This window comes from Vombatus ursinus, unplaced genomic scaffold (assembly GCF_900497805.2).
Source record: "Vombatus ursinus unplaced genomic scaffold, bare-nosed wombat genome assembly UNPS02014833.1, whole genome shotgun sequence".
Taxonomy (NCBI): domain Eukaryota; kingdom Metazoa; phylum Chordata; class Mammalia; order Diprotodontia; family Vombatidae; genus Vombatus; species Vombatus ursinus.
Genome location: NW_020954611.1, coordinates 5,093,133 through 5,114,817, shown reverse-complemented (window position 1 = coordinate 5,114,817; position 21,685 = coordinate 5,093,133). Strand labels below are relative to the sequence as shown.

At 38.0% G+C, this 21,685-nt stretch overlaps 1 protein-coding gene across 2 annotated transcripts in view; it reads left to right on the top strand.

Annotated features, from left to right (window-relative positions):
* CPXM2 (carboxypeptidase X, M14 family member 2) overlaps positions 1-20,913 on the top strand; it is a 202,464-nt gene extending 181,551 nt beyond the window's left edge. For both annotated transcript variants that reach the window (XM_027839844.1, XM_027839843.1), the window contains exons 12-14: positions 1,578-1,717; positions 6,937-7,036; positions 20,192-20,913. In XM_027839844.1, coding sequence (XP_027695645.1) covers positions 1,578-1,717; positions 6,937-7,036; positions 20,192-20,445 — 494 coding nt within the window. In that variant the 3' untranslated portion in view covers positions 20,446-20,913. The remainder of the gene's footprint in view (positions 1-1,577; positions 1,718-6,936; positions 7,037-20,191) is intronic.
* The last annotated feature ends 772 nt before the right edge of the window (positions 20,914-21,685 follow it).

Genomic DNA, 21,685 nt, shown 5'->3' with positions numbered 1-21,685 from the left:
ATGTTTGGTAACATTCATTTAATATGAGAATATTCCTTAAAATCTATATGTAAAAACTAGCTCATTTGCTGTGACAGCTGAAGCTTGAACAAGTTCAAAGAAAAACATGATTCAGGACGTTAAAAAAAATGAATCAAATTAATTTAAAAACCACAAACAATTATTTCATGGCAAAAAAAAAATAGTGAGCTAAAAAAGGAATCCATTTGAAAAACAATTTTATTGAGTAAATAATGAGTTGAAAAGCAGAAATTAAATTAAATACCTGAGTTAAAATGCAGTATTATTGTTTTATTAGCTTATTTTTAACATACTTTTCTTTATATCAGTAGAACAGCTTTTTAAAAAAAAATGCAATTTTTTTTTTAAATCTCCTTTGATATTTTCTCTGGATGTGGGCAAATGGGCTGAGTTCTGCATATGGGCTTGCATATGTATGTACTATACACACCCTCCTTCATTTGCATTGTATAATTGGTTCTTAATTTGGCCTCCCAGTTGTTCATGATTCCTGTAGCTCCTTGATAGCTAGTTTCTCTTTGCCACTACAGTGAGGTCCCTCTGACATCTCAAATGGTTGAGAATCAGGTTCACTCAAAGTCTAGAGAGTGCTCATAGATGCCACCCAGACTTAATCTCCAACCAAGTACACTTTCTATATACTGCAGACTCATGCTGTTTCTCATTTTCACTTAGTTTCCACTCTTTGCTTTTTCAGTCTTTTCAGTTCTTCTCTGCTAATATAGCCACTCCTTGTATACTTTCTGGTTTTTTCCTATCACCTTGCTTTGTCCTGTCTTCAGCCCTTTCCACCTTTTCTTGGTTCTGTACAGCAATGCCATTACTTCCTGAATTCTCTGATTCTTTTCTTTAACATTTGCACTTGGCCACTGTCCTTCTCCGTCTGCTATCTTGGTGGGAGACTCAAAAACAGAGATTCTTAACCTTTTTTTGTATCCTGGACCCTTTGACCTCTTTGGCAGTCTGGTGAAGCTTATAGATTTTTTTAAATAAGAACATTTTAAAATGTGTAAAATAAAATACATTGGATTATGAAGGTAGCTAATTACATTAAAAAATAGTTATCAAAGAGGCAGCTCTGTGACCCAGTGGATAGAACCAGACCTGATGTCAAGAAGACTTATCATTGTGAGTTCAAATCTGGCCTCAGACACAGCTGTGTGACCCTGGGCAAATCACTTAACCCTGTCTTCCTCAATCTCTTCATCTGTAAAATGAGCTGGAGAAGGAAATGACAAACCACTCCAGCACGTTTGCCAAGAAAACCCCAGATGGGGTCACGAAGAATTAGACACAACTGAAACAACTGAACAAAACAATAAGAATAGTTATCAAACTATTATTTTAAATTGATGGACGCCCTGTTAAGAAACTTTGTTATAACACGTAGAGATTTCTGTTTGCTCATATGCTACCTAATAAATGTTAATGTGTAAATGCTCTGCAATTTTACTAATGATTAATGTTGGGAATCAAGTTATGGAAAAGTATTATTTCTTTACTAATGCCAGTTTGGATAATTTTTTAGTTAAAATCGTCTTTGATTACATTGGCAGGTCTGAATGACTTTAGTTACCTTCACACAAACTGTTTTGAGCTGTCAATATATGTGGGCTGTGACAAATATCCTCATGAGAGTGACCTGCCTGAAGAATGGGAGAATAATCGTGAATCTTTGATAGTATTTATGGAACAGGTAAGAATTTGTTAAAATAGTCTTTAGGTTCAACATTTAGCAATGTTCTTTGAGTGAAGGCAATTTTACCATCTGAGTAGTCGAAAGGCAACAAAAGATGCAAGTTTATACCAGGATTGCATCATTAAACATCTGGTGCCTTAGACCAGTGATGTCAAACTCAAATAGAAATGGATTCCACAGAACTGTACCTAAGAATCCCTGTTGGTCATATATTGACTTAGAAAACCACATATTCACATTATCTATATGCTATTGTATTTTTATTTGTTTTGTTTAGTATTTCCCTATTGCATTTTAATCTGGTTTGGCTGCACCTGGGAGCACTGTGAGCCATGTGGACTGTGTGTTTGATATCCCTAATTTATATGTGAAAAGAGGTCTTAGAGAAGAGAAATATAAACTATGTACTAATGAAGATTTTGAAGGAAAAGGCTTATGCGTAAACATATTCTAAATTATTTTACCATCATTTAATTGGTTTAAAAGGAGGCTGGCTAGCTTTATTACAGTCAGTTGTAGAGTTTGAAAATCTCATCCACAAGAAATCTTTTGTTATTGCTTTATCAGCAAAACAAGGAGCTATCTCTTCATACTCAAATGGCTCCTCCCTAGATCCTGTCCCTCTGTTAACAAACATTGTGTTGTCAGACTAACGTCTACTGCAATAATAATAATAATAATTGTGCTCTAATGAAAGGAATATGGGATTAAGTCAAGAAAATTTATTTTCCAGTGTTGCTATGTACTGACTGCAGGACTATGAGCAAATTACTTCACATTCTGACCCTTATTTCCCATATCTGTAAAATGGGTTTGAATCTGATTGAGTAAGACATTCAGTGATCTGCATAAATTATTGTTAGCTTTTCCAGGCCCCATTAACTGTTCCTCCAGCAGCAAAATGGTTTCGTTAAAATCTTTTTTTGTTTGTTTTTAATCAAAAAAGCTCAGAAGAGACCCAGTTCAAGATATCATTCATATAGAAAGCCTTTAAAACAAAATTATAGAATGTCCAGGATGCTGTAAGGCCCTCAGAAATCATCCAGGCCAGTCCTCTCATTTTACATATTGTGGAAACTGAGTCCTAGAAAGGAGAAGTGACTTATTTAGGCTCATACAACTCAGAATTGGGATTAAAATATGGTCTCCTGAGTCCAAGTCTAGTACTTTTTCTAGTAGAGGCAGCTAGATACCCAGTAGACAGAGCTCCACACTTAGAGTCAGGAAGGACTGAGTTCGAATCCTGCCTCAGGCACAGCTGTGTGACACTGGGCAAGTCATTTAGCCTATCAGTGGACCAGTGGATAGAGCACTGGGCCTGGAATCAGGAAAAGGTGAATTCAAATCTAGCCTAAGACATTTACTAGTTGTGTGACCCTGGATGAGCCATTTCACCTCTCTGCCTCAGTTTCTTTAACTGTAAAAAGGGGATAAAAGCAGCTTCTACCTCTCAGGATTATTGTGAGGATCCAATGAGGTGATATTTGCAAAAAGCACTTAGCACAGGGCCTGGCACCTAGTGGATGCTGTATAAATACTGATTGCCCTCCCTTTCCCTCTTAACTTCAGTTTCATCATCCATTAAGTGGGAATAATAATGGCACCTACCTCCCAGGGTTGTTTTGAAGCTCAAATGAGGTAATAGATATGTAAAGTGTTTTGCAAACCTTGAAGTTCTATATGCTGTAATGTTAGCTAATATCAATGCATACACTGCAACTTCCCCCAAAGCCTTACTGTCTCCTTTGCAAAATAACTGAGTTCTCCTTGGCAGAGTTCATGCCTTTTCTCTGTTACTTTGCCTACCGCTAAAGAAGTCAGCTTGATTCTTTCTCCTGCCCGGGAATCTCTTTGTGTTGGGAAATGCTTTCCTAGATTTCCTTCTGGCCAATTTTTAATTGCAAGCATTTATTTAAAAAGAATAGAGAAAAAGCCAGCTAGTATTGACAGAAGAAACCTTTACCTTTCTGAAAATAAGGCCCATAATTTAACCAAAAATGTTTTAAGTAAATAAAATAGCAAAATAGTTTCTTTGGTAACAGATGAAATACTATGTGCATCCTGTCATAAAAAAATTTTCTAGTGTGGATAATGCAATAAGTTTTCATAGAGAAATATGAGTGTAAAAGTCAGATAGCCATCTTTGGAAACATGCTCTAAAACTTTACATAATATCAACTCCTTTTATTAAGCTTAACCATATACACGAAACTGATTGAGGTCACTGTCTCTGATGATCCAGTCATCTATTTTAATTGCTTGATTTTGTCATGAAATAAATACATTAAAATATGATTCACTAAACTTTATGTAATTTGCCATTTCAAAAGCATTTAACCAGTGCCCTATCTTTGGTTTTCTGCTGCTATATAGATATAAACAAAGACTATTGGGTGGAGGAGAGAGGTATGTGGTATAAGAGAGCAGTCAGATGTGGAGGTGCAGCCTGTAATCCTTGCCACTGGGGAGGCTAACACTGGTGAATCACTTGAACTCAGCAGTTCTGAGGTATACTAGGACTAAAGCCAGTCAGATGACCACATTAAGAAGTGCACCAATATGGTGAACTTCTGGGAACCTAGAGCCACCAGGCTACCTAAAGAGGGTGGAACCAACCCAGGTCGGAAGTTTAAAACTTCGATGCAAATCCGCAGGGGGTTGAGGCCAGTAAAAGGCTACAACAATCTCAGTCTGAGTGAGAAAGGGACACCAGTATTAAAAAAAAAAAAAGCACTAATTCTTGAGTCAAAGAACATGGATTTGAGTTCTAGAATTGCTTTTAATAATTCTGTAACCATGGGGAAGTCTTGTAATCTCTCTGAGCCTCAGTTTCCCCCTTGACAAAATGAAGGTTGAACTAAATTATTTACAAGGTTCTTATTGTCTCTACATTCTCTGATCTCTGGAGTACTTTATAGCATGGGATATATAGAGTGTTTAGGAGGACTTAGGCTTGGAGTCAGGAAGACTCATCTTCATGAGGTCTAATCCAACCTCAGACACTTACTAGCTATGTGACCCTGTTTGCCTCAGTTTCCCCATCTGTAAAATGAGCTGGAGAAGGAAATGGCAAACCACTCCAGTATCTTTGCCAAGAAAACCCCAAATGGAGTCATGAAGAATTGAACATGACAGAGAAATGACTCAGCAAGACTGTCATGGCCCTCTTAAGAGTTATAAAATATGGTACTCTAGTCATGCACTTTGAGGAGGGTTGCTTCTAGACACCCTCTTCTTCTTTCATTGGACACTGTGGGGAGCAAGGAATTTACACTGGAATGTATCACTCCCCCAGGCCATACAACTTGCTCCCTGGAGCTCTGCTCTGCTCTCAGATGGGGTTGAAGAAAAGTCCAGATTCCTTGAGTATTTAAAGGGCTGTGATATCAGAGGGATTGGATTTGTTCTGCTTAGCCTCTGGGGGCAATGCCAGGAGCAGTAAATGGAAGTTACTAAGGATTCTGGGTCTATAGAAAAGGAAAAAGCAGAATCTTTCCAAAGCAAGCCAAAAATGAAACACACCACTCCTGAGGGCTATGGGTTCCCTCTGGCTAGAGGTCTTCAAATGGAGACAGATGGGATGACTGCTCATCAGGGATCTTGAAGAAAGGATTGTCATTTAGGTATGCATTGGGGTGAATGGGCTTTTAGGTCCCTTTCAGTCTGGAAATATTGTTTGAGTATAGCCATAAAATGTAAGAATTGAAGGGCTCTAAGATGCCATTTGAGCCTACTTAAACTTGACCAAGAATCCCCTCCATAGCATCCAGTATATATATACATCCAGTATAACAAACAAGTAGCCATCCAGCTCCCGATGGAAGACCCCATGCCTCCAGGAGGAGGGAACCTTGAGAAGTAGTTGGTACTGTTTTCTACCCTTTTATAGACATTGTTTTTTAAAAGTGTCAGCTTTGTTGTACCTGTTTTAAATATTTTAGCTGGCAGTTATAGAATTGCAGAACTTTAGAGATAAAAAGTACCTTATAGCTCAGTTGGTTGAAACCCATTAATTTTCATTGTACTTTTTAGAGAAGTGTTTATTGATGTCTTTTGTTAATTTTTTACATTATCAAAATTTTCCCCAGCATCCCCTCCCACTCCTTCTCCCAGAGAGCCAGCTCATATAACAAATAATATTTTCAAGACCGAAAAAAAAGCAATATATTGACGTCTGAAAATATATACAATGTGTCACACTTAGGGACCTCCAACCTCTGCAAAGGCGTGGCATGGGGATATCTTTTCATATCTCTTATTTTGAGCCATGTTTGTTTTTCATAATTTTTCAGCATTCACTTTTTTTGTGGTTGCTCTTTCTGTTTCTTTGATTCAGTTGCTGGGACAGCAAGGTAGTTCAGTGGATAGAGCGCTGGGCCTGGAGTCAGGAAGACTTTTCTTCCTGAGTTCAAATCTGGTCTCAAACGCTTGCTAGCTGTGCGATCCTGGGCAAGTCACTTAACCCTGTTTGCCTCAGTTTCCTTACTGTAAGATGAACTGGAGAAGGAAATTACAAATCACTCCAGTATCTTTGCCAAGAAAATCCCAAATTGGGTCATGGAGAGTCAGACATGACTCAAACAACTCAACAACAACACATTGTTTGCTTGGTTCTACTTGCTTCACTCTATATCAGCTCATTTACATCTTTCCATACTTCTCTGAAATGCCACTTATTTTGTTGATGGGGAAATGAGGGCCAAGAAAGGTAAAATTCTTTGCCCAGGGATTCTCAAAGAAAACCAAACTTTCAGTTTATGAGGTTTCATTGACTCCTTGCCATTAAATCTGTGAAGACTTAGGGAAGGAAGGAAGGAAGATTTAACAAAATTGACTCCTGTAAATGTCTTATTCATTTTCCAGTTTCTAAATATGTTACTCCTAATATAAACTTATGGGTCCTTTATAAATGTATGGATATTCATTTTTAGTACCTTACAGAGTGAATATTTTGCTTTAAGTACAATGTAAGCAAACTCTGCTACATGACCTTAAAAGACATAGAAGAGTATTTTCTAAAACCAACAATTCAGGGATATACTAAGAATAAGTAACAAGTCTTTTGAACTGTATGACCATGTAGCAGTCATTAGTCCTTAATTATCTTTAAAATACCACAAGATATTTTCCCTTTTACATTTCAGAAACTAATTTATTATTTAATGTTAAGCCATATGACTATAACTGATCATCATATTTTTTTTTTTATTGAACAGGTTCATCGTGGCATCAAAGGCATAGTACGAGATTCGCATGGGAAAGGAATTCCAAATGCCATAGTTTCTGTGGAAGGTGTTAATCATGATATTCGAACAGGTACCAATATATATATTTATAAACCTTGACTTCCATTAAGATATGCAATTTTCAAAAAGTGTAATTGTGCTGAAACCATGAGAAATAAGATTTGTGATAAGGACAATAAATACCAAAACTGAATTCTCCTTTACTTTTTCCCACCATTATATTTCATTTGGGCCCACCCACACTGACTCATCTCATTTCCCTTCATTGAAGATAGGAAAGGAAGAGGGGGCAGAAGATTCATCACTGGATTTATTAAGCACCTGCTACAAAATAATAATTGTGTTAGAAAAAACACACACACATGTATGTATATATATATATATATACATATAGATATAGATATGTATGTATGTATATACACACACAAACAACAAATATGTTTCATGTGCAGTATATTGTGATGTTTGTATAACTGCATTTCTAATTACACTAATACACATAAACATACCTCATGTAGAGATAGATATACTCATACTTGCCTCCCCAGCTAGAATATATAAGCCTTCTGCCTTTAAGGATTTTAAAATCTAACCCAGGAAGTTAAAGCATACACAGAAAAAAGAACTAAACATATATTAAAACATTATGGAATTAGTACCAGACAGTGATTACTATAGAAGTTCTGAGGAGGAGTGGGTCCCATTAGATTGAGGAAAAGGTGAGACTTGATCCGGGCCTAAAAGAATATCTAGAATTTAGAGTGGGAAAGGCAAGAGGGAATAATGTTGTGAGCAGAGGCAGTGAGGTATACTCAATGCTCAGGATAAGTAAACCAATTTACTCAAGAGAAGATTTTGTGAAGGACCTTGGTGGAGCATTATATTGGAAAGATATGTTGTAGCTCATAGTAGGGAGATCTTCATAGTATCATAGATTTGAAGTTGGAAGGGGCTTTAGAGGCCTTGAATGCTAGGCCAGAGTGTTAGGACTTTATTCTCTCAACAATGAGGAACCACTGATTTTCTTTTCCTTTCTTTTTTTGAGCATAAGAATGACATTATGAGAGTCATATTCAAGGATGATTCAGCTGTCTGCATTGTGTAGGATGGAACAGAGCAATGGAGACAGTTACAGACACTTTAGGACCAAGTAAAATTGTTATGGTTCAGACGTCAATGAATTGTCAAATGTCATTTCTTCTTGAATGTAGTCAGAATCCTTTTATGACACTGTTACTGAGTGAGTGTGATGTGCAGAGAGCTTAAGTATTTTGCCCAAGGTCACCCAGCTCAAACCTGAGGTAGATTTTCCAACCAGGTCTTCCTAACTTTAAGTCCAGTGTCCTGTACTCTGTAACATGCTACTTCTCTGGGCTTTGAAGGACTTTAGGAAAGCAGGGCATTGTTCTTTGCTATTTTTACAGACACTGCCTTAAGGGGAAAACAGTCAATAATAACCTAAATCTTGAGACTCTTCACAGATGTAGTTGAAAGAGAAGCAATTTGGGGTGAGAAGGCTGGGTTTTAGTACCATTTCTCCCAATTACTACTTGTGTGACATTGAGAAAGTCACTCAAAATCTTTCAATCTCAGTTTCCCCATTTCTAAAGTGAGGGGAATGGTCTAGATGAAACCTAAGACCACATTCCAATTTTAAATCAGTGCTCCATGAGTCTGGAAATATAAATTACAACCAAAAGAAGGAGGGCCTTGAATGCCAGGCAAAGGAGCTGGCACCCTCTGATATGTGCATATTTGATTTGATGTGCATATTTGATTTGATGTGCATATTTGATTTGATGTGCATATTTGATTTGACGATGCATTGAGAAATGAATATGGAAAAGTATTTGATGAATGCAAAATATAGGATCATCTGGAAGATTTCTAATAGGATTTGGCATTCTCCATGAGCAATTCTTAGCCTGAAAACATAGTTTTCATAACAGGGTACAGTTTAAGAATGATCTCCACTACTAATTAACCCTTTTGTTTTGAGCAAACAGTTTTTGCCTTAGGAATAATAGAACTAGGTATAGAAACACACCTACTAGTGAGTAAAAGCAGTGACTTGCTTGAGCTCTCCCCCAACCCCCTCCAAATACCTGTAAAATTGGCTCTAAACAAATTCTAGAGCAGCAGAACCCACAAAAAGACAGAATGAAACAAATTTCCAGGCCAAGACAACCTGGATGGTTGATTGGAAAGATCTATTGTGCCTGGCTGGGAGAGGAGCACAGTTCAGCCTGGGCTTCACAGACAAAGACGGGATCTCTGTGAACCTGGAGCAGGCCTCAGGGGACTGAACCAAGTGGAGCTGTGGTGATTTTTAGACTTCTCAACCCACAAACACCAAAGACAACTTTGAAAGGTCTGTGACCGCGGTGAGAGAGGAGCTTGGTCTGGCCCCAGGCCTGATACAACTCCCAGAGTGGTGGCTGCTTCTGGAGCTCTCAGCCCACAGACAGAGGGGGGATCTGGCCGCTGATCAGAGGGGGGTTGCAGGAATTTCTTTGCTGTTATTGAGGCAGAATTCTCTTGTTTTGTTCGTGCTTGGATCTGGGTCGCAGTTCTGGGTGGCAGTCCTGGGGCGAGGAGGAGTGCTGGCATGGTGGAGCTTGTGGTGGTGGTGGAGAGGGATTCATCCTCATAGTTCCAAGGCAGAAAAGAGTGCTTGTGGTCACTCATAGAGGAGAGCACAGGGCCAGGAAAAGTGTAAACACCTTGCCTTTGATCATATCACCTTGGAAGAACTGAAAATTTACAGGTCCCTAGAAGTATCTTTGAAAACAGCTGCACAAAACCCCCAAAGTTTTGGACAATACATTCTCCACACTGGAAGCAGACCCCTACCTTAACAAAGTCAAAGCTCCTACAGCCAAAGCCTCCAAGAAGAATATGAATCAGTCCCAGGCCTTGGAAGAGCTCAAAAGGGATTTTGAGAAGCAACTAAGAGAAGCAGAGGAAAAACTGGGAAGAGAAATGAGAGTGATGCAAGAAAATTATGAAAAACAAGTCAACAGCTTGCTAAAGGAGACCCAAAAAAATAATGAAGAAAGTAACACCTTAAAAAATAGACTAACCCACATGGCAAAAGAGGTCCAAAAATCCAATGAGAAGAAGAATGCCTTAAAAAGCAGAATTGGCCAAATGGAAAAGAAAGTCCAAAAGCTCAGTGAAGAAAATACTTCCTTAAAAATTAGAATGGAGCAAATGGAAGCTAATGACTTTATGAAAAATCAAGAAATTGTAAAACAAAACCAAAAGAATGAAAAAATAGAAGACAATGTGAAATATCCCCTGAGGACCCTGAGGTCCTGAATGTGGTGACTTGCCCAAGGTCATATAGGAACTAGGTAACAAAGCTGCTATTTGAACCTAATTTCTGTGACTCTACACATAGTACTCATCATATTACACCTCAGAAACCATATTGACATGGAAGAAATAATCTGACACTGGATTATCTCAAACCTAGGCATGTTTTGACTTTTTCTTTTTTTTTTTGGTTAGGAATTAGGCAAGGGATGGAGTAGTATGAACTTGTGATTTCATTGGTACAGGGATTCTCAGTGGGAAAATTCCTTCCACCAGTGTAAATAAAGCAAATCTTCATTAATTTAGTTTGAGATAGTTGCCTGGAGCTTAAGTGAGTTACTCATGGTCAGACACCTAGTGTTTGTCAGGGACAGGTCTTCAACCTGCATCTATAGGTAGCCCTTTATCCTCCATGCATGCTTCCTTTCCATATGTGTGTGTGTGTGTGTATACTTTCTATAAAATAAGCTTTAATACAAAGCATGTCAATACAATATCTACCAACCAGAAATTATTAACTGCTTGTTATGTGGCTCCTCCAAAATTGAGGGTAAAGTAAAAGTCATTAGACTTACTCTACATCATTAGAATGAAGGTCTGGAATACCACAGCAAAGCAGGCTATTGCTAAATAACTGTAAATCAGATATCCTTCAGAGCATAGATTTTCCATTGTCTGGTATAGTGTCTAGTACATGGCAGCTACTCAGATAACTATTGACTTGATTTGATTCTTTACAAAGCCTGGCTTTTAAATATTGTTTATGAGCTATCCATTTATGAAATGTGTAGAAGTACAGAAAAATAGAAAATCCAGTTTCCTACCTAGCTCCTTATATACATTGTACAACAATATCAGGATTTTTAAGCTTCAGGGAAAGTAAAACAGGTTTGAGGGTCATATGGGCTGTATTACAAATACTTTAATTAATATACTGTGAATTTCAGACATCTGTCGTTAAGGGGACATACTTGATGAGCTAATAGAAAATTTATTTCTCTTTCCTTTTTTGGTCATTTTTTTCTATAAATATTTTCTCAACATATTTGCTTGACGGATGCATTCTGTAATTTATGCACATCACTGAATTCTATGTGTTTTATGATTTTTAAGAGCTCAACATAAGCTTTGCATCTATATTAATTTCTGTTCTAGGCTTATGTGAGCTAGCAAGTTTCATTTCATAAGGGATTTTTGCATTATATATACACTAAAGACTTTGTTTTAAAAAAAGTTTCCTGACCTCTCTGAGGTGTCTTCCAGATCTAAGATTCTGTGGCTCACTGTTTTTACAATTGGGGAACCTGAAAAGCACAGAGGTGAAGTGATTTTTTCAGGGTCACAGAGATATTATGTATTGGAACCAGGACCCTATTCTAGATTTCCTTACTTCAAGTAACTTTTGTTGTTGGTATTGTTGGTCAGTTGTTTCAATTGTGTCTGACTCTTCGGCACTCAATTTGGGGTTTTCTTGGCAAAGATACTGGAATGGTTTGTCATTTCCTTCTCCAGCTCATTTTACAGATGAGGGAAATGAGGCAAATGGGTTAAGTAACTTGCCCAGGGTCCCATAGCTAATAAGTGTCTGAGGTCAGATTTGAATTCAGGAAGCTGAGTCTTTGACTCCAAGCCCAACACTGTATTCACTGTGCCACCTAGCTGCCCACTCGAGTATACTGCTCTTTCTATTATAATCTACCACAGTGTGTGTACCTTCACCTTAAGCCTTAGCACAGAATATTAAAGTTGGGAGGAACTTCAAAGGCTAGCAAGTTCAATTCATATATGAATGAAAGTTTTGACAATACTACATGATGGAAGGAAGGAAAGGGGGATGAAATTCACTGTCTCACGTAATCGCAGTTACACAGAATGAAAAGTAAACAAACATGGAGGAAGGCGGTGAGAGAAATGGGCATCCCATTTTCATCTGTATTGGACAAGGAAGGGACAACACATGTTTGAACAGAAACAGGAGTATGAATATAGGGAATGGGATAGAAATACATTAAATTCCAAAAGGAAATGGGCAGAGACAGGTAGGGGAGAGAATGAGGTTTAAGATTAAGAATTAGAGATGATAGTTCTTGGGTGATTACTAGAGACATAAAGGAGTTTATGTATTTATCACCTGTTCATGCCATCTTTACAAAAAGTAAGCCTGTGTTGGGCTCTCAAACTAATGGAAGAAGGAGAAATGCTAAACATATCCTTTACTGACTACAATTATACAATACAATTATATCCAATAAAAGTCCTTTGAACAAAGAATTTTAAAATTAGAAACTAAATAGCTTAATCCTAAAGAATTGTTGTATAAGGAAAAATCATCTAAATATTAGAAAACTTCATCAAAGAAAATGATAAAATACCAAAATGTATGGAATGCAGCTAAAGATGTGTGTATATATGCTTGTGTGTGTATATAAATGATTCCATTAACCAAACAGAAAAAGAACAAATCAGTGACTTGGGCATACAACTACAATTAAAAAAAAACCAAGAAATGCAATAAAGTCACTTAAATACAAAAGTAGAACTTCTAAAAATCAAAGAAAAGATTAGCATAATTGAAAACAGAACGAAACCCCACAATTAATAAATGAAGCTAAGAGCTTTTTAAAAAAAGACTAATAAAATAAGTAGTCTGATTTTAAAAGAGAGGAAAACTCAATTGTTCAGAAAAAAAAATGAAAAAAGGAGAATTCACTACTGACAAAGAGTAAGTAAAAGAAACTACCAGAAATTATTTTGCCCAGGAGGATGCCCCTTAAATCAGTCACTAGATGAAATAGATGAATACTTTAAGATGTGAAATACATAGATTAACAGAACTGAAATTATTTAAATAGCTGAACATCAGAAAAAAGTTAATAAGCCATAAATGAATTATCAAAGAAAAAATCCAGGGCCAGGTGGTTTACATGTGGATTTTATCAAATATTCAAAGAATAATTATTTCCAATATTAAATTAAATGTTGGCAAAAAAGGAAGACTTTTCCTATGATACTAATAATAAACTAGGGAGGGACAGAGGAGAGAAAAAAAAAAACTAAAGACTACCCATTGTTTTTAGTTCTTTCCTCTGAGGCCAAAACGAACTATTCTTATTCCTCTTCCACAAAACATCTGTTTGGATTCTGGAAGATGGCTGGCATGTGCCTCCTAAATGTTCTCTTCTGCAGACTGAAAAGCCCAGTTCCTCAAATTTATCTTCAGATGGAATGAACTAGATTACTCTTCTCCATCTTAGTTGGTGTACTCTAGAAGCTTTCTAGCTTATCAGTTTCCTTCCTAAAATGTGGCACTCAGAGCTGAGCACAGCATTCTAGATAGGATCTTATCTACATATAAATATATGTAGTAGTGAAGAATCAGTTAAGTGGCAAATAAGTGGGACAGATAATAAGTGAGAAAAGTTCCAAGAAAGGTGAAATCACTCTATGGAGAACTTGGATTCAATTTAAAGATAAATGGGATTAAGATAGATGAAGAAGTTGGGTGTTTCCGGCTGTAGAAACAATCTCTGGAAGGACTTGATAAAAAACATGAATTGTCATTGTTTATATTGATATACTTTTATAGACTTTTTGGGGGGGGGAGGCTTGGTGTTTTTAATGGCACCTGTGGTTAAGACACAGGTAAACTGCTGTTCTGCAATGTTGACAACTTTCTATAATTTTCAGAGCCAGAATACCAGAATATTGATTTGAGAGTGCTTTCTCTTGATAGAACCCCAAATACACCAGAGTGGCATTATAAATATGTCTTGAAGTCTTATTTTACTTAAGTGCTGTTGTTGGGTTAGATTAGGTGTTTAGAATGTGAGGCAGTGGAAAATGCACCAGCTCTGGAGTCAGAGGACCTGAGTTCAAATCCCTCTTCTGATTTTTACTTCCCATGTATGTATACTTGGGAGAATTCCTTAAGGCTCACTTTGGTCATTTGGAATATGAGAAGGTTGGGAAATATGGTCTCCGAGGTCTCTCCTAGTTCCAGAATTATGATCCTATGATCCCATGTTAGTGCGGAGAAAAGTATCAGTTGAAAACGTGGCATACTTCTTGGGTAAAACTAGTTGATAATAGTAGTAGTACTAGTAATAGCCATAGTAGTAGTACCACCATTACATAGTGCTTTATGGTGGCAAAGTAGCTTATATACATTATTACCAAGTCTGTGAGATAGGTAGTCAAGGTATTGTGTTTGTGTGTGTGTGCACTTGTTCAGTCAGACTTGTCTGACTCTTCACGACCCCATTTTGGGTTTTTCTTGACAGAGAGTGGAGTGATTTGCCATTTCTTTCTCCAGCCCATTTTATAGATGAACAGCTGAGGCAAACAGGATTAAGTGACTTGTCCAGGGTCAAACAGCTAGTAAGTGTCTAAGGCCAGATTTGAACTTATGAAGATTCATTGCACCACCTAGCTGTCCCGTGTGTACACATGTGTATATATACATACATATGTACACATTCACATACACACACACATATATGACAAAGGAGAGAAAGAGAGGGGGAGAAAAGGAGAGAGAGAGAGAAGAGAGAAAAGAGAGAGACCCAAATTCCAACCCTGCCTCAGATATTTACTAGCCCTGTGACCCTGAGTATGTTAGTTAACCAGTAATTGCCCCAGTTTCCTCATTTGTATAATGGAGATACCAATAACACCCACTGTTATGATGATTAAATGAGATAACATATTTAAAGCAGTTTGCAAACCTTAAATCACTCTATAAATGCTTATTGTGGTTATTATTATTATTAATCATTATTCCTATTTGACAGATGAAGAAACTGAGGCTAAGGGATTGCCCACAATCCCATAGTAAAATGAATCATTAGGACTTAAATCTTAGACTTCTTAATATCAGGGCAATTCTTTTTCTATCACACTACCTATCACCTGTGATGATAGGGGTAGAAAAAGCCATTCCTCTAGGAATGAGGAAATGAAAACAAAAGAATTTCATTTTCATGTGAAACAATGAGATGTTCCGTTCTACCCTTGGTTCCCACTTTAGTGATGTGATTCCCACTCCCCACCCCCCAATAATGAGACAATAGATCAAGAACACTTTGTAAATTATTAATCCTATGCGCTAGCTTTGGCAGATCCTATTAAGTTGGAAAGAGCATTGACTGTGAACTCAGGAAAAAAAAAAATACGTGCTTGGCCATGTGAAGACCTGCCTAGTTAAGTTTAAGGAAGCTCATCACTAGAAGGTTGGTTACGCATCTCATGAAAACCACCTGCTAATGTGTAAAGAGTCATAATGTCCATCTGGAGTTGTGGGGAAGGGGACTGTCCACAACAGTAAAATCATAGATCCTGAAGAAAGCAGCATGTCAGGGAACGTGAAAGACTATTGACGCATGAGTTTCAAGAACTTGATGAATTAGCTCAGCTTCCATATATTTTATATATATTTTAACTTAGACAAGTTCCTTTTAGAAGGGTAGTTCTCTGTAGACGGCTCTCACTATAATAATTAATCTTTGCCAAAAGGATTTGGAGGGTGCCTTTCCCCATACAGAATGAGTTGGCTTTCTTTCATCATCCCCCCCACCCCCTTTCCCTCGTCCGATCACATACCTGTGGAGCTTCTGATGGTAATAGCTGACTAGCACGTAACAACTCAGTTGGTTGGTATATTCACATTAAGATCTTGTGACTGGATAGTCTTGCAATGCATTGGAAATCGGAATAAGGGATTCAAAACACCCTCATAAGAATGCCACATCCAGAGCTGCTTCCTGGGGTTTCAGTTAGGTCTGATTTCTTTGTTGTTGCTGTTTTTTTGTTTCTGACTTTGGCTTATACATTTTCTTCCACACATGGAAATTTTACTAATAAGATTTTCTAGGCATGATATTTTTCACACACAGTGCAGACCTGCTGATTCCTATAAAGACCTAACCTAGAAGGCAAAACCATAATGTATGGCCTTTACCTCTCTGGTGGGGAGATAACGGCCAGTTAGAATTTAATTCTCTTATCAAATCCTCAGAATAGCTTTGGCGTGACTTTTGATATGTGTGAAAACCTTGTATTTTCACCTAAGTGAGAAATTAGGTAAAGTCTTAAGAAACTGACAAAAGACATTTATTTCTGTATTTGAGTGTATTGGACTGCTGGGTGTACTGCAGACTGCCAAAGGAGGTGTGATTCTGTTAGTATGGACCCTTCTTCTTCTAATACAGATACATCACCTAACTTCCTTACACCCCTACTAGTAACAATAAAACAATAAAACCTGGTGTCCCACTTTCTGGGGCTGTACCTCTCTGAATCTAACTTTGTTGTTCAGTTGTTTTGGTCATGTCTGACTCTTCATGACCCCACTTGACATGTTCTTGGCAAAGATATTAGAGTGGTTTACCATTTCCTTCTCCAGCTCATTTTACAGTTGAGGAAACTGAGGCAAACAGGGTTAAGTGATTTGCCCAAGGTCACACAACTAGTAAGTGTCTGAGACCAGATCTGGACTAAGGAAGAATTCCTCTTCTTGACTTCAGGCCCAGCACTCTATGTATTGTACCACCTTACTGCCCCTAGGCTAGTCTTTACTTGATGGCCACAGCCCATTGAATATTGGCTACATTTGAAATGCAGCCTTTATTGAAGTCTTTCTTGCTTGGAAGCACCAGCCCAAATTCAGAGTCCGTTGACACAGCCTTTGGGGGCCTAAAATTGTACATATGCTTAGATTAGGCTGGGTTTCAATTTATAGTTAGGTTAGTCTTCTAAATAGAACATTTTGTCTAAATGCTTCTGTTAAACCTCTTCCCTTCAAAACATATCTAAGGCTTTAGAAACCATTATTGAAAGTCCAGAGAATGTCAATGTTTACTCTCCATAACAAGCTTTTTTAGAGGGATACCGTATTTCTATTAATATAGGCCTATTATATTTATTATTATATTATTCCCCATTTAAATTCTGGATTCTTTCTCTCCTTCTCCCAAAATAAACAGGATTTTAAGTCTATTGCTCATGGGCACTGAGGAATAAATACAGGAAAGAAAAAAATGCATTGCTTTGGACTATAGTAATTTGGAGCCATATGATAGTTCAGGAACAATATACAAAACTCTTCAGTAAAGCCATCTCTATAAAATGAGGATAATAATACTTGCAATGTCTTTGCCTACTTCATATAGTTCTTTTGAGGAAATCCCTTTGTCAGCTGTAAAACCCTTTATAAATGTGAGCTGCTAATATAAAAAAAGTTCAAAATTAGTGGCATGTCATGTTAGTGTCATGTTTATGACATACTATGGAAATTCAGGCCTGGGTCAGATTATAATTTTTCATGAATTTGCCACATTTTACTTAGTAATACATGCTTAGATGTCAGTGTGTAAGATATGCAGCACTTGAAGGCAATCGAATCTTTCTTTCAATGTCATATTTTAGATTTTCTGCTAATTCAGACAGAGTTCCTCTATGCCGTAAAGGCTTTCCCAACCCACCAACTCTTACGGAATAGTTATGCATCTGAACTTGTAGAGGGAATTTTCTCTCCTGAAAGTTCTATGCTCCAAAGAAATCACATCCAAATAAAATGAAACTACTCTTTCATCTCTAGGATAGTTATAGCAAAGAGGTCTATGGGATGAGGAGGAAAACAAAAATATGCAGCTGAATTTTTCTGATGCCACCTCCTCTTAAGTGTATAACTTACCTATCCATTTCTTTTCTCTCACCTAAGCTACAGTCTTATATCTTGAGCTGTCTCCTGTATATTTCCACTTGGATGTGTCAGTCATCATCTGAAAAACCTGTCCAAAACTGAAGTCATCAGTTTCTCTCTCAGGCAGCTCCCCCGCCCCCGCCTCTGTTAATGCTATAGTCATTCTCTCAGTAACCTAGACTCTTAAAATTGGTGTCATCTGGGACTCACAGAATCACAGAGTTTGAGCTAGAGGGGGTCTCAACCACCATTTAGTCCACACCATACATTAAAGGAATCTATCTGATACATGGTCATCTAGTCTTTGCTTGGCAGACCTTCAAGGAAAGAAAAACCCACCACTTCTGGAGGCAACCCATTACACTTTCAGACAATTTCTCATTGTTAGAAAAATTATCCTGATATCAAGCCTAAATTGTCTTCTTTACGACCTCTACCAATTGTTTCTGGTTCTGCCCTCTGGGGTCAAATGGAACAGTTTTAGTACTTCTTCCTCGTGAGAGCCTTTCAAATTTATGAACACAGCTATCATGTTACCCTGAGCTTTCTCTTCTCCAGGTGAAACATACCCAATTCCTGCAACCCCTTCCACCCCATCACACATCTAGTCAGTTGCTAAATCCTATAATTTTTTTTCCTTTCTGGTATTTCTCCCATCTATTGGTTTCCCTCCATTTCTACCACTCTTATCCTAGGCCTTATCTCTTCATGCCTGGACTATTGCAACAACCTTCCTAATTTTAGACTTTTTTCCCGGAAATTCATTCTGTTTTACCACCACCAGACTATACATATATGAACAAACACTGCTTTCATCACACTATTCCTCCACTCTGAAGCCTCACATGGCTCCCTCCATCCTGTGCATCAAATCCTAACCCTTCCCCAAGGCCTTCAGAACCCGTTACAATCTGGCTCTGCCCTAGTTATCCAACTTTATTTCTCATTACTCACAAAACTCCTCTTCTAATCAGACTAGCCTCCTCACTCCCCAAAAAAAGATGCCATACCTCTAATTCTGTAGCCCTAGACCTTCATTCTTGCTGTTGCCCTTCACCTAGAATACCCATCCCTTTCACTCTGCTTGATATCAGGATAATTTTTCTAACAATTAGAAATTGTCTAAAAGTGTAATGGGTTGCCTCCAGAAGTGGTGGGTTTTTCCTTCCTTGAAGGTCTGCCAAGCAAAGACTAGATGACCACGTATCAGATACTTTTAAGACCCTCTTTAAGTACCAACTCCACTATTACCTGATTACTCTAACACTTAAATTCTGTCACACACAGTTTAGCACTTAAAACTATCTTGCTTCCTGTGCTAGCCTTTCTTCTCAGTCCTGTGGACTCTTTGGAGAGAGGGACCATGTCTTAGCTGCTTCTGTTTCCTTCACAGGGCCAGGGCCATTGTAGAACATGGTAGGTGCTCAGTGCTCTAGCTCAATCCTACAACCATAGGGAGATATAATGGCAAGAGGCATTTTTGGACAGAGCTCTGAAACCTGTATTTATTGTTCTTAAGTTCTTCATTCTTATGACCATCTTCTGCCTAAAAAGAGCTCTCTTCAAATCCCCGTGCCAGCCAAAAGGGCAGCTATAATACATGTGAAGCTCAATAAGCCTGAGTCAAGTTTACCTTGGCCCCTGGTATATGGAAAATAGAGGTGTATTCCAGCTTCTCTCCAAGGCCTATTTGGCCTCAACTTGTATGATTCCTTTTCATTCTATTTCAAAAATGAAGTATGTTTTTTTTTTTAATCACATTTTTTTTCTTGCAGTTGTGCTGTGAAAGACCAGGAAACCAAAGCAATAATGACTTTTCAGGATGGCATTTTGTTTTCCCCGTCTAGCATTTGGAAGTTCCATTTCCATAATGAATGGCTCAGTCATGCCATGAAGGAGGAGATATGTCTGTGGTGACTTTTCCATAGGTGTGACTTGGGGCTATAGGTATTTTTAAAAATCTAAAATTAAAAGTCTAAAATTCTTTTTCCAGTTAGGACCATTAATGGAGCTTCCAAATATGAAAAATGTGAGCTCCTCAAATTTATTGAAAAGCTACACTAGCCAAATACCAGAAATTCTGCCTTTTCTGCCTGGAAGCATGTCTTTGGCTAGATGACTTGTCTTAAAAGGAGTGTGTCAACACTTGAGTTAGGAGAGAAGTACTCTCATTTCATTTTTCTTGCATTTTTTTTTCTTTTTTAACAGCCAACGATGGTGATTATTGGCGTCTCCTAAATCCTGGAGAATACGTGGTCACTGCCAGAGCAGAAGGCTTTACCTCTTCAACCAAGAACTGTGCCGTGGGTTATGACATGGGAGCCACTCAGTGTGACTTTACAATCAGCAAGACCAACCTTGCAAGGATTAAAGAGATCATGGAGAAATTTGGAAAGCAGCCCATCAGCCTACCAGTTAGGCGCTTAAAGCTGAGAGCCAGGCAAAGGCGTCAAAGAAGATAAATGCCTGGCAGATGGGTTTATAAGTCCTGTTTAAATCAAAACCAATTGTATTAGTAGCTACATAGCCAACATGCTCATTGTTATTATTATTTTTTCAATTCAAGACATTGCAATTAGTATGTGTGTATTGCAAGGAAAGTCCCAGAAGACAGAGCTCCAGGCTCAGAATATTTTCCATTTTGTGGTCTTTATATGAATTGTTTAGGCTGAGTGTAGCAAGGTAAGATCAAATGATAGACATGGAAACGTTGGCTTGAGCTTATAAAAAAATCAGAGAAGTTAGTTTTAAAATCCCCTTCCTAAATGGAGGTGAGGATGGGAAGGGGGAAGAAACACTCTTTGTTTATATGACAGCAGGAATTCTGTGTCAGCTTGGAAATGTGCACAATTAAAAGGACAGGATTATAAATTTAGATCTAGAAGGGACCATCAATCTATTCCAACCTCCTCACTTTACCGATGAGGAGACCAAAGGGATTAAGCAACTTGCCCAAGGTCACACCAGTAGTACATAGCAGATCCAGAATTTGAGCTCAGGTTCTCTGACTCCAAACACAGATCTCTTTCCTCTGTACCCCACTAGCCCATGGCTTGGCTATTATTACTGTTGCAACTTAAGATGCTGGTGGGCATCCTAAGAGATAGAATCTCATTAATTCTTTGACATTCCAAGCCACATCAAATAAATCCTACATTCTGTAAACAAGAAATGCACCCTGAGCTATGAGGGGACTCCTCCAATTAAAGCAGTGTTTTTTTTTTCTCAACAAGAAAACTCTTCTATAAAAGGAAAAAAGGGTGTCACAATGAGAACTGTGCTAGAAATAATCCTACATTAATGGTCTGGCAATAGACTTTCTGAGGAGTTTGTTATATTTGTCTTCTAAAGAGGATTACTCTTCTCAAGCTGTTAGGTCAGTGCCCTGGGTAATCACTGTGCCCACCCTTCAGCACAGAATCAGTGGCATCAGTTTTCCTGTAGAGAAGTAGTGCTTTCAATCAGTTTCCATTTCTTGGCCCAGTAGGGCTCTATACAAGACCTGAAAAATGAGTGGCATAGAGACCCCTCACTCCTCAGCTATACTCATTTCCCTTTACAGAAATGCAAGTAGCAAAATTGACCTAGGATAAGCCCAGAGAGTCAGCTTTAGGGTATGAAAGGCCTTACCCACCAAATCAGGCGTGTGCCATTGAAATTAATCAGAAATTGCCTGAAAAAGTCTTCTATGGATCAATTTGA